The sequence below is a fragment of the Desmodus rotundus genome, chromosome X, assembly GCF_022682495.2.
Source record: "Desmodus rotundus isolate HL8 chromosome X, HLdesRot8A.1, whole genome shotgun sequence".
NCBI classification, from domain to species: Eukaryota; Metazoa; Chordata; class Mammalia; order Chiroptera; family Phyllostomidae; genus Desmodus; species Desmodus rotundus.
The window spans coordinates 7825474-7839044 of record NC_071400.1 but is presented as its reverse complement, the minus strand read 5'-3'; the positions used below and the strand labels follow the sequence as shown (position 1 = coordinate 7839044).

General features: G+C 36.4%; 2 protein-coding genes across 2 annotated transcripts in view; both read left to right on the top strand.

Moving 5' to 3' along the window:
* Window positions 1-13571, top strand: part of TEX11 (testis expressed 11) — a 124791-nt gene that overhangs the window by 68329 nt on the left and 42891 nt on the right. Inside the window, exons 16-18 of the mRNA XM_053917416.1 lie at window positions 1854-1932; window positions 9190-9341; window positions 11374-11459. Coding sequence (XP_053773391.1) covers window positions 1854-1932; window positions 9190-9341; window positions 11374-11459 — 317 coding nt within the window. The remainder of the gene's footprint in view (window positions 1-1853; window positions 1933-9189; window positions 9342-11373; window positions 11460-13571) is intronic.
* LOC128780021 (cytochrome c-like) lies at window positions 2905-3927 on the top strand. Its single transcript, XM_053917605.2, has one exon. It carries the CDS (start codon window positions 3007-3009, stop codon window positions 3322-3324), a length of 318 nt encoding a protein of 105 aa, XP_053773580.1. The 5' UTR covers window positions 2905-3006; the 3' UTR covers window positions 3325-3927.

Sequence of the window (13571 nt, the reverse complement as noted above, 5' to 3'; positions counted from 1 at the left end):
TTGAAATTTAACCACCAATTTGTTGAACATGACATCTTTTGTAGTATAATTCGATGGTGACCGAAAAGGAAGTTGAGTACATAAGAAAGGGAGAAGATTGTTATTCAGGAAGAAAAAGAGAAAGGAGAAAATAATAGCAAATTTAATAGGTAGTAAAAAAAACTGAATAAAAGCTATCAGGCCCTGGCCAGGTAGCTCAGTTGGTTGGAGTATCATCCTGTACCCTAAAAGGTTGCGGGTTCGATCCCCAAGCAGGTCACATACCTAGGTTGTGGGTTCAATCCCCAGTTGGGTCACTGAACCTACTTATGACAACAATTACAACCTACTTATTGTAACAATTTGCAATAAGTAGGACAATAATCAAATTTGGATGTGTGTAACTCTTAAATTTAGTGATAATTTAGTACTGCTGAAACTTTCTGTGAAGTCTTGAATCTTACCTAGTCACTAAGAGACCTCAGAAGCTGAAATGTACAGAGGATACTGCATCTCTAGGTTGTTATCATCTCTAGGTTATCATCTCAGTATGCAAAGGTTTAAAAATATTAGCAATGAGGAGCACAACTCCACTTTTTTTACACCAGGGGAATAAACAAACCAACTAACCAGTTAAAGGAATAGACTTACTCAAACTAGTGCAATGTGGAAACACCAGAGAGATTATTGGAGTTACCTGGTGTGAGGTTGATTCATTTTGGGCTAGATTTCCCCATTACAGTTTTTATCAAAATGTATATAAGAAGCCGAGTTTAAAGTGAAATTATTCTTTATTCCCAGATTGTTTTACTTAACTCAATCTAAATATTGTTAATATTCAGAGTAATGAAGTTGCAATGTCAGATTACAAATTAGGAGGCTTCCCTGACTCGAAGTTTTCCATAGTTTAAAATAATAAAATTATCTTTTACTTTGCTGCATTGAGAGAATGAACGAAACTTGGATTTTTTGTTCTCTTTATTCCTTTCTTTGCTAGTGAAAGTACTTTATTCTTAGAATAGGCAACCTAAGTGCCGGCATTAGAATTTCACTGATATTCTTTTATTGTAGAGAAAAAAAATTAAAATACATACAGTTCTTTAAATTGTGAAAAGATAGCACATACCCATTAAGGATGTTTTTGGTAAATACTCAAAATATCTATCGTCCACCATTTACTGGAATATAAGTGCCTCGACAGCAGAGATTTTGTGTTTTGTCTGCTGCTGGCCAGCGCCACAGTTCCTGGCCCTATAGTGTGCACTCGATATATTTCCTTTTGTTATAATCTACACTGCTTTTAATATCTTTGGTCATAAACATTTTACTATATTTATTCCAGATGAGTTTTTAGAAATATAATTTCTGAGGTACAGGGAATAATAATAATAATAGCAGCTGTCACTTATGGAATGCTCACTAAGTGCTAGGTGCTTTGCTGTGTAATTTACATATATAATCTCATGTAACCCTCTCAGTCCCCCCAATAGATGAGTGATATAGTCCCCATTTTACAGATAACAAAACTAGGGTACAGAAAAATTTAAGTAACTTGCTTATGGCTATACGGGCTACAAGTGGTTTCAAATACAGGTTTTTCTGATTTCATATCCCAAGCTTTTAACCACTGTGTTCTTAGCATATAGCATTGCCAAATTGCTTTTCAAAAGGATGGTACCAGGTTACTTTGTCACCTATTTAAGGGTGACTGTTTTATCGCACTCTCTAGCATTGTATTTTTTATGTCATAAAAAGATTTTGATAAATTTTTAGGCAAGACATTTAGAAAGTAGATTTTGAACAGAGAAAAATTATTGAAAATAGCTAAGCTTGCTCCAAAATGAAAGTGACATGATTATTTTTTCTCTTGTTAGCTGTCAGAAGCATACTGCAGCTTGACATGTCTTTAGACTTCTGCCTGAACATTGTTAAACTGCTCATGGATCGTGAAAGGTACAGAAGAATTGATTTTCCTTAAAGACTAACATGTTTCTCAGGTTTCCACGTACACGTATTGAATCCATGTCTGTCTGTCTGTCTATCTCCGTCCATATCCACAGAGCACAATATTTCCCACTGTGCTGATCAAATTAGAAAATGGAACTGTTTGGTTGCTTTAAACACTTAAGGGTCAGGTAATTTTAAAATTCATTTTACATGTTTAAAAAACAAAATGAAAAAAGAATAAGATAGTCATGGCTTTATCAAACAGGAGTTAGACGAGGTTAACCTGCAGGGCAGTGTCAGGTGGAACAGGAAGGCGTGAGCAAAGTATGGTCCTCAAGTGATACACCTCTCCCGACACTATCTTTATGGGATCATTAATGTCAAAAGGGACCTTAAAGTACTTACAGACCTCTTAATGCTTCTCAAACATCAGTCTGCATCAGAATTTCTGGGAAGTAAGCACTTCAAAAGATGCTCAACATCATTAGCCATCAGGGAAATGCAAGTCAAAACCACAACGAGAACCACTTCGCACCTGCTAGGATGGCTAGAATCAACAGGACGGGTAATAACAGATACTAGCAAGGATGTGGGGAAATTGGAACCCTCATACACTGCTGGTGGGAATGTAAAATGGTGCAGTGGCTTTGGAAACAGTCTGTTAGTTCATCAATAAGTTAAATAGAGAGTTACTTACCACATGACTCTTACCAACATTATTCTTAATACTAAAATGTGGAATCAACCAAAATTTCTATTAACTGATGAATAGATAAACGACATACAGTTTATCCATACCATGGAATATTACTTGGCAATAAAAATAAACAGAGTACTCACGGGGGTGTCCAACCTTCTGGCGTCTCTGGGCCACATTGGAAGAAGAGTTACCTTGGGCCACACATTAAATACATTTCAACAGGTAATCACAAAAAAAGTCTCACAATGTTTGAAGTAAATTTAAAATTTTGGACACCGGTACTTAGGCGTAGACCAGCGTGTCCTTGGAATTAGAGAGCGGGACGTCCGGCTTGCGAGCGGGAACTTCTGTGTTTCGTGGGACGAAAGAGCGATTTTAAAATGGGTGATGTTGAGAAAGGCAAGAAGATTTTTGTTCAGAAGTGTGCCCAGTGCCATACTGTGGAAAAGGGAGGCAAGCACAAGACTGGGCCAAATCTCCATGGTCTGTTTGGGGGAAAGACGGGTCAGGCCCCTGGATTTTCCTACACGGATGCCAACAAGAATAAAGGGATCACCTGGGGAGAGGCTACACTGATGGAGTATTTGGAGAACCCCAAGAAGTACATCCCTGGAACAAAAATGATCTTCGCTGGCATTAAGAAGAGTTCAGAAAGGGCAGATTTGATAGCTTATCTCAAAAAAGCTACTAATGAGTAATAGTTGGCCACTGCCTTATTTATTACAAATGTCTCGTGACTTTTTTTATGTCTACCATATTTAAATTGATCTCATACACCAGACTTCAGATCATGAATGGCTGATAGAGCATTTCTTTTGGGCAGTTGTGATTTAGATAATACTGGCTTGTGGTTAAATGAATATGATCAGCTTTTTGAACTTTGATGGTAATTTTGGTTCAGCAACTGCTATCACTATTTTTTCCCCTTCTAAAAATATGATTGGACTTGGTTTGTAATATTCACCTTTTCACAGAGATGGTGAATGCTGTCTCAAAACCTGTAGGAGATTGGTTTTTTATTTAGATTTATGTAACTGGTTATATAAACATTTTAAATACTGAGAAAATCCCTTCACTGTTTATTAGAAAAGCAGGACTCACTCGTGTTTCAGATTGTGTTCATTAGCCTGTTAAAGGCAAGGGCTGAAGAAAAGCTGGCAGTGTCCATTTTATCTTTTTGGTCCTAACTACGCCAATTTAATTAAAACATCCTGTATCTGAACTGTTGCCTTTGACTTAATGAAAGGCATTTTAGTGTGGTTTGTGTATAATATCAAATAAAGAATATTTACCACTTCTCACATTTTATAGATGATCTATAAGGTCAGATGCTTTGACAAGATAAAGTAGCAAACTTTGAATTCTTTAAGTCAGACTAAGTTATAATTCAGGATTGTCTTGAACAGCTGTTCAAAAATGACTGTAGAGTTACTACATATGTGCGATTGATAATGGTGCTTTTGCCAACTCACTGAAAGGATTAAAGTAGAGGAGAATAGATCACAAAATTGTAAATTATGTGATTATAAGCCTTAGGATAATTAAAAACAAAGTCACAGATAAAAAAAAAAAAAAAAAATTTTGTGCTGGGCCACATTCATAGCCATCCTGAGCCACAGGTGGCCTGCAGGCCGCAGGTTGGATACCGCTGTAACATGGACGAACCTTAAAAACATTATGCTAAGTGGAAGAAGCCAGCTACGAAGACCCTATATTATATCATTTCACTTATATGATATTTTTAGAATAGGTGCATTTATATAGAAACAAAATAGATTAGTGCTTGCCTAGGGCTGTGAGAGATTGCGGGAAATGGGGAGTGACTGCTAATGGGGTTAGGGGTTCTTTTTGGTGTGATAGAAATGTTCTAAAATTGATTGGGTGGTGGTTGCATAACTCTGTGAATATACTAAAAATCAACGAATTGTATACTTTAAATGGATGAATTATATGATATGTGGATTATACCTCAAAAAAGCCATTAAAAATATAATCACTAAGGAACCTGATAAAAATAGAGAGGCCAGGCTCTACCTTACTCCGGCAAGCCCAGGTCTCTGTATTCTTACTAGATCTCCAGATAGTTCTGAAAGCCACTGTTTTAGTGACACTAACTTCAGTTGAGTTCTGATAACCCACTACCGTTGGACCAGCCTGAAAGCCACTATTTTAGACCAAGGATCAGTAAACATTTTCTGTAAAGGGCCAGGCAGTAAATATTGTATTTTAGGCTCAGTAAGCCACGAAGCTTGTCACACCTACTTAATCTGTTGTTGTAATGTGGAAGTCACTGTAAACAATCTCTAAATGAATGAAAGTGGCTTTATTTATAAAAACAGATGGCTGGTTGAATTAGGTCTGCAGGCTATAGCTTGCCAGCCATTGTTCTAGACCAGTCTCCTACTTGTACATGGCTTCTTGGGTGAAAAGTCACTCAGCCTCTTCTGGAATACCCATGCAAGACAAGATTTTCATTTATTATATTTTTACAAAGCTGGAATACAAAATTCTTCCTCACATAGAATTTATACATATTTCTAGTAATCTCTACATATTTATACATATTACACAGTAGGGAAAAACCTAGTTCTTCCCTACTGTGTGTTTTTCTCCTATATACCTATTTTTTCCCTGTGAGTCTCCTTGACTACTTACACAAAACATTTCATTTCTGGTCACTAAATGTGTGGAGGTTTTGGCCCATACCAAGCAATTCTCTGGGACACCAACTGGGTATTCTACAATTTGACTCTATTCTGACACTGTCTACATGGATATAATGTCAGATTCCACAGGCTAAGAGCTCAGTCCCACAAGAGTGTCTCCCCACCCCCAACATACTTCAGACACCAGTCACAAACCCAGGTTTCTGGCCTACTGGCTAAAGGTCAGAGTTTCCAACAACCCCCTGCTTGGGTTCCAGTAATTAGCTAGAGTGGCTCACAGAACTTAGGGAAACACATTTCCCAGTTCATTAAAGAACATGATAAAGGATTCACGTGAACAGCCAGATGAAGACATACATAGGGCGAGGTCTGGGAGGGTTCCAAATGCAGGAACTTCTGTCCTTATGGAGTTGGGGTGTGTAGTCCTCTAAGTATGAATGTGTTCACTAGCCTGGAAGTTCTTTGACCCCCACACTATTGGTATTTATGGAGGCTTCCTTACATAGGCATGAGCAATGGTTAATGCCATTTCCAGTCCTTCTCTTCTCTCTGGAGGATGTGGGGGTGGAGTTGAAAATTCCCAGTTTCCGGTTATATCTTGGTCTTTCTGGTGACTAGCCTCCACCCAGGAGCCCACCCAGAGTCACCTCAGTAGGGAAAAAGATGCTCCTAGTGCTCTTATCACTTTGGAATTTACAAGGCTTTTAGGAGCTCTGTGCCAGGATCTGGGGGGTAGAGACCAATATATGTTTTTGATTATCTCACACATATTTTTAAGCTATTAAGTTTCAACCTAACTTTACAGCTTATTTTTTCAGATGTTCTGATCTTTGTGAATTTCAGGTCTATCATGCAATGTGTTAACTACTCTTTTTAGTTCATCTCATCTTCAGACTTTGTAGGCCTGCCACCTGTCTTCATCTCATTCACAGTGACAAACTTTCTTAAAGGACAAGATAGTATGTATTTTATTTTTTAAAGATATTGTTTATTTATTTTTAGACAGAGGGGAAGGAAGGGAGAAAGGGAGAGAAACATCAATGTGTGGTTGCCTCTCGCACGCCCCCTACTGGGGACCTGGCCCAGAACCCGGGCATGTGCCCTGACTGGGAATCAAACCAGTGACCCTTTGGTTCACAGGCTGGTGCTGAATCCACTGAGCCACACCAGCCAGGGTGATAGTATATATTTTAGGTTTGGGGGCTGCACAGTTTCTGTCACAATTCTTCAGCTCTGCCGTTACAGTGCAAAAGCAGCCACAGATAATATATCAATAAATGTGCATGCCTGTTTTCCATTAAAACTTCTTTTCAGGTTTTTTTGGTGGTAAAATACACACCATAAAATTTGCCGTCTTCGCCATTAAGTATATACTCCAGTGGTATTAAGTACATTCATATTCAGAAAACATCACCACAATCCACTTCTGAAACTGGGTACCCATTATACAATAACTCCCTATCTCCCCCTTCTTCCAGCCCTGGCAACTACCATTCTGCTTTCTGCCTCTACGAATTTGACTACTCTAGGTACCTCATATAAGTGGAATCATAACACTTGTGTTTTTGTGACTGGCTTATTTCACTTAGCATGATGTTTTCAAGGTTTATCCATGTTGTAGCATGTGTCAGAATTTCCTTCCTTTTAAAGGCTGAAGAACATTCCATTGTATGTATATACCACATATTGCTTATCCATTCAACCACTGATGGAAGATAAAACACACAAATTTTAGCTATTGTTAATAATGCTGCTATAAACTGGGTGTAAAGAAGTCTCTTTGCGAACCTGCTTTCTTTCTTTTTTTTTTTTTTATATTTATTTATTTTTTTTTTAAATTTATTTATTGTTATTTAATTACATTTGTATGCCTTTTCCCCCATCCCTTCACCCCACCCCAGGTGAACCCACTTCCCTCCCCCCTCTCCACCCTCCCCCTTGGATTTGTTCATGTGTCCTTTATAGTAGTTCCTGTAATCCCCTCTACCCACTGTCCCCGCCCCCACCCCCCACCCCCGCCCTTGCTATTGTTACATTGTTCTTAACTTCATTGTCTCTGGTTATATTTTGTTTGCTTTTTCCTTCTATTGCTTATGGCGAACCTGCTTTCAGTTGTGGTGGGTAAATACCTAGAAGCGGACTGGCTAGATACCATAATAATTGTATTATTTGAGGAACTGTCCTACTGTTTTCACAGTGGATGTACCATTTTACATTCTTACCAACAGGGCACAAAGGTTCCAGTTTCTCCGTGTCTTTGCCAACTCTTGCTGTTTTCTGTGTCTTTAAAAAAATTTTATATCCTAATGGGTGTGAGGTGGTATCACATGTAGTTTTGATATGTATTTCCCTAATGACTAGTGATGTTGGCCATCTTTTCATGTGAGTTTTGGCCATTTGTATAGCTCGTTTGAGGAAATGTCTATTCAAGTCCTCTGCCCATTTTTAAATCGAATTATTTGCCTTATTGTTGCTGAGTTAATGTGGTTCTCTATGTATCCTGGATATTAGTCCCTTATCATATATATGATTTACAACTATTTTATCCAATATTGTGGATTGCCTTTTTACTTTTTTGATGGCATCTTCTGATGCACATTTAAATTTTTTTCAGAAAATCCAGTTTATGTATTTTTTCTTTTGTTTTCTGTTCTTTGGGTGTCACATCTAAGAAATCATTGCCAAGTCTAATGTCAAGAAGATTCCCCCCTTTTTCTTCTAGGTGTTTTATAGTTTTAGGTCTTAGGTTTGGGTTATGGATCACGTTGAATTAGTTTTTTTACATATGCTGTAAAGGTAGAAGTTCAACTTCATTCTTTTGTGTGTGATATCTTGTTTTCCTAGCATTATTTGTGGAGAAGACTGTCTTTTCCCATTGAAGGTTTTGATATCCTTGTCGAAAATCATTCCACTGTATACGCAAAAGTTTACGTGTGGGTTCTCTAGTCACTGCCCTGTATGCCTTTCTTTGTGCTAGTACCACATTGTTTTGATTCCTATGCCTTTATAGTAAGTTTTGGAATCAGGTAGTGTGAGTCATCCAGCTTTGTTCTTTTTCAGAACCGTTTTAGCTATTCAGCGTCCCTTGAGATTCCATGTAAATTTTAGGATGAACTTTTCTATTTTTGCAGAAAACATCATTGGGATTTTGATAAGGATTTCATGAAATCTGTAGATCACTTTTTGTAGTATTGGCATCTTAATAATTTTAAGTCTTCCAATCCATGAGTGTGGAATGAAATGTCTTTCCATTTATTTATGTCTTCTTTAATTTTGTTGAGAAATGTCTTACAGTTTTTACTAAAGTCCTTCAGCTCCTTGGTTAAATACTTTTGATACCATTTTAAGTGAATTGTTTCCTTAATTTTCTTTTCCTAATGACTCGAGAAGATGGTCAAAAGGTACAAACTTCCAGTTACAAGATAAATAAATAAAAATTACTAGAGGTGTAGTGACAACATGGTGACTATAATTAACACAGCTGTATGGTGTATTTGAAAGTTGCTAAGAGAGTAGACTCTCAAAGTTCTCATCACATAGTGACTGGTGAATTTCTAATGTTAGTTCATATGTCTTTACTGGAGCTCATGAAGCAGTTTTTATAAAGTAGCATCAGTTTTGGTGAAAAAAAACAAATAAGACATTAGGAAAGAGATGATTATCTGGCTATGGGTGTTCATGAAAAGAAAATATTTGTGGCTTAATAAAATTAAAGAGAAATTGAATTAAAAGGTTCATTTTGACAAATAGGCTTATTTAGGCATTTAGTGATATTACCTAATCTCAACTATAATTTTATCTTGCCTCTTTTGCTTGCACTCAAATAAACTTTAGTCCCCCTGATTTAAAAACTAGCTATTCTATTCACACCACTTATAATTTTGTTTCATTGAACAGAGAATCAGTTGGGTTTGATTTTCTGAAGATGATCTGTGAGCATTTTAAGTCATCGGAAAATGTTGGAAAAGCTTTACTGTTCCAAATTCAAATACTTTTACAAAAGAAGGAAGAAGCACTTGCCAAGGAGAAGATTGAACAAATCATTATAGGTCAGTGGGATTTCTACAGATGTTTTAGAAGGTGTTAATATGCATATAATTCCAAGGAACAGTAGCAAAATACTCAGGTCAACAGACTTTTTTTTTCCTTTTTCTCACTCCTCTTTATTCTCCCTAATAACCTTTAACTATAACACCTCACCTATCCAGATTCTCCTTGTTTGGCAAGCTAGAATAAGACAATCAGCAAAAATAACAAAGCATCGACAAAACCAAACCTTTGAACTTAAAACTCATGTATGGTGGAAAATCGTGATGTTAGAAACCTAATTTCATGTTTCCAGTTTGATCTCAAATTTGCTGTGTGGTTTTGGGCAAGTCAATAGTATCAATGGATCTTGTTTTTTTCCAACAATGAAACGAAGGTTGTGAACTACAATTCCCGTTTTTTAAATTTTTTTTTTAGCAGCAGCATCCTTTTGTGATGCAATCTTATGTGAACCTTGTCTCACATAAAATACTCTGGAGTTGCTCTGGTTAAAGCACAGATGTAAAACCAAATTTGAGCATCCCCTACCCCCCACCTCTCTGTAGAACACTATCCTGAAGAGCACAGATAGTATGATCCCTTTCTTAGAAAATTCTCACCGAAATCTCTTCCAACTCTGCAAATATATAGAGATACAGTCACTAAATGTTTTTTTTTTAATTTTTTATTGTTCTATTACAGTTGTCCCAATTTTTCCCCCTTTCCCCTCCTCTGCCCAGCCCACCCCCCACTCCCACAGTCAATCCCCACACCATTGTCCATGTCCGTGGACACAATTTAATAAGCTTGGTCATCTGTTTTTTTCAACCCTTAGAATTTTAAAGGTAGTATATTAAAAAGAGTGAAAGGGCATGCAGGGAAATATACAGCTAACCTGACAACGAGGTAAGAAGAAAAACTCTACAAATTTTATTTAAAAGTTTCAAGCATTAAAAATATATAATAATCTGTACTATACTCAATAATTGCCAAAGGCATCACTGTGATTTATTAATAGTACAATAAAATGCAGTAATTGTTAGTGTTGTTGACTTTGAATGGTTAAGCAAAGGTCAAAATGTGCTTCAGGAAACTAGAAAGTATATTTAGAAAATATGTAATTCATAAAGCATATTTTTAGAAAAATTAAGAACTTAATGAAATGATTTAGACTTTTTAAAATAAAAATGTTTTATGTTTAATTAAATAGTCAACTAGAAAACTTGATTATCCAGAATAATTCCTTTCCTCAGATTATAGTTAGGGAATCTTAGTTTCATTGTGATATCTGATTATATACTTATACTCTCAAAATATTATAACATTTTAAAGTAAATACATTAAGTAGCTTTTTTCTCTCCTGTGTGTATTTTTAACTAAATTCTGGAACAAACTACATCTGCTGACTAGGCTTGAGAGTCGGAAACTCTCAGTCTCCTAATCAAGTCTTTGTGGAAATTCGTAGTGCCAAAGGGGTGAAAGAGAAATGGGTATAGAATTATATTATTGTTCTAAACTTTTCCTTAGTGTGTGCTAATATATTTGAACTCTGTAAATGTCTAGACCAGAAACAATCAGACACAAGTTACAATTTCAAGTAATAAAGTTTATGTGTAAAGATTGTCCTAACATATTCTACAGAGGCTTTAAGGTGTAATTGGCCTTTCTTGTGAACTTGATCTGATCTGGTTAGTACATAATAAACATCTCTTAGTAATGATTTCTAGCATTGCTGCCTGTTCATTCACAATAACATTAAGGCACCAGATGATGATCAAATTTGGAACGTGGGAAATACGTTAAAGAGAGACTAGGCTGGAAAACTATCACAGATTGATCAGTGAATCACTGTAATTCCACCAAACTCTGACTGTATCGTATAATCAATTTTGCTAGTAAACCTAAAATTGATGATGACAGGCTGTCTGAATGTGATTGTGTTTGTAGCCATTACTTAAATATTATAGGTTCTGAATGTAGTTAGCTGTCTTATTTAATGTAATATATCTTGATTCTTGCTTCTAGATCTTGAGGGTTTTTTTTTTCTTTTTTCAGGTCAGCAAACAGGAATAAAATTGCCAACAGAAATAGTAGGCTATTTACACAACATCCTGTGGAAGAAAGGTTCCCATTATTTTCAGGTTTGGGAATAATGTCTTTTTATTCTTTATATTCTCTCTCAACCCCAACAAAGAAAACAGTGTGTCGACTATAAAAATCATAGAGCATCAAATACTTTAATAATCTCTTTATTAAATATTCATAATGTAGAGTGTTAATGGGCATTAGACAAGAATTTATTTTATGTTTTTATAAATTATATTTTATTGATTATGCTATTACAGTTGTCCCAATTTTCTCCCTTTGCCCCCTCTCTACCCAGCCCCCTCCACTCCCTCAGGCAATCCTCCCACCATCGTTCATGTCCATGGGTCATGCATATAAGTTCTTTGGCTACCCCATTTCCTAATACTGTACTTTACAGACAAGAATTTTTTAAATACTAACACATGATTCGTCCCCATTGAGGATTTACAATGTAGGGAAATGACACCATGGATGTTAAACTATACGAAAGTAATTTATTTTAACATGAGGAATGAGAAACTTCAAGGGGGCTTTATTCCCTTTAAAAATTGTGGTGTAAAGCACAGTATTTTTAGGGCAGTGAAAATACTTTGAATGATATTATAATGGCAGATACATGTCATTACCCATTTGTCTAACTCTATAGAAAATGCAACACCAGGTGTGAACCCTGATGAAAACTAGCAACTTTGGGTGATTGTGATGTGTCAGTTTAAGTTCAAATGTACTGCTCCAGTGGAGGATTTTGATAGTGGGAGAGGCTGTGCATGTGTAGGGGCAGGGGGTTCATAGCAAATCTCTGTACATTCCTCTCAATTTTGCTGTGAATCTAAAACTGCTCCAAAGAAAACCTTCCAAAATTTGTGGTACAATTAAAAAGATACAAAAAAGTAGTAATATATTTTCTCTTTCCAAACCAATCCAGGTTTATAATAGAAAAATTTAAAATGACAGATAAGTTTTTTTAAAGTATAGTTATTTGTAATCTAATCACTTATAAAATATTCATATATTTCCTTCTAATCTTTGTGCGCATTTGTGTGTGTGTGGAAAAAGGGATGTACTGTTTTTAAAAACTTATATTGGATTTCCACTTCCAATCATGAAGTAACAGAGACCAGATTTGTGTCTTTGCCTAAACACCCACCCCCCAATTTGAAAAGAAAGGTTTTTAAGACATTGGCTATCCGACAACAGAGTGATCTCTGGGAGATAGGAAACGAACAAGGTGAGCACTGTAGTTGTGCAGCTTTCTACCTTGAGTTTCCAGGCTGTAGTATAGGAAGAGGAACTGAAATGGATTCTGGCAGGCTTTCTAATTTGAGGAGATGGCGCTGAGAGTCTGGGAGACTGAAGCAGCTAAAGCTCATAGAACAGAATTGCAGAGGGGAGAGCATAGCACAGAAAGAGAACCCTGGTAATCAGCAATCCGCAATCCTCCTCCAGTGCTTAGCAGAGTACTGATTGGGACAACGTGGAATGAAAACATCATAGTCAATGGTAAAAAGCTAAAAACTTGTGCTGAAAGATCGAGAACAAGACAAGGATGCTTTTTCTCACCCTTCTAGTCAACAAAAGTACTGAGCGTTCTAACCAGAGCAATTAGGCATCCCGATTGGAAAGGAAGCAGTAACAGAATTGTCTCTGTTTGCAGATGACATGATTGTATATATAAAACACCTTAAGATGCCACCAAAAACCTGTCAGAGCAGACTACAAATTCAGTCAAGTTATAGGATACAAAATCAACATGCAGAAGTCAGTTGTATTTTTATATGCTAACAGCGAACTATCCAAAAAAGAAACTAAGTAAACAATCCCATTTATAATAGTATCTAAAACAACCATTTAGGAATAAACTTAACCCAGAAGATAAAATATCTGTACAATGAAAATTATTGCCATTGATGAGAGAAGCTAAAGAAGGCACAAAAAGTGGAAAGATATCCCATGTTAATGGATTGGAAAAGTTAATGTTGTTAAAATGACCATACTACCCCAAATAATCTGCAGGAACACCTGCCATTTGTGACAACAAATGAATGAACCTGGAAGACATGCTAAGTGAAGTAAGCCAGACACAGGAAGACAGATACTGCATGATCGCAGGTCTACGTGGAATTTTCAAGAGTCAAACTCATAGAAACAGAGTGTAGAATAGTGGT

Bases quoted from the DNA above. Each gene is read 5' to 3' on its own strand.
- LOC128780021 (XM_053917605.2), top strand. From the start codon at position 3,007: ATGGGTGATGTTGAGAAAGGCAAGAAGATTTTTGTTCAGAAGTGTGCC.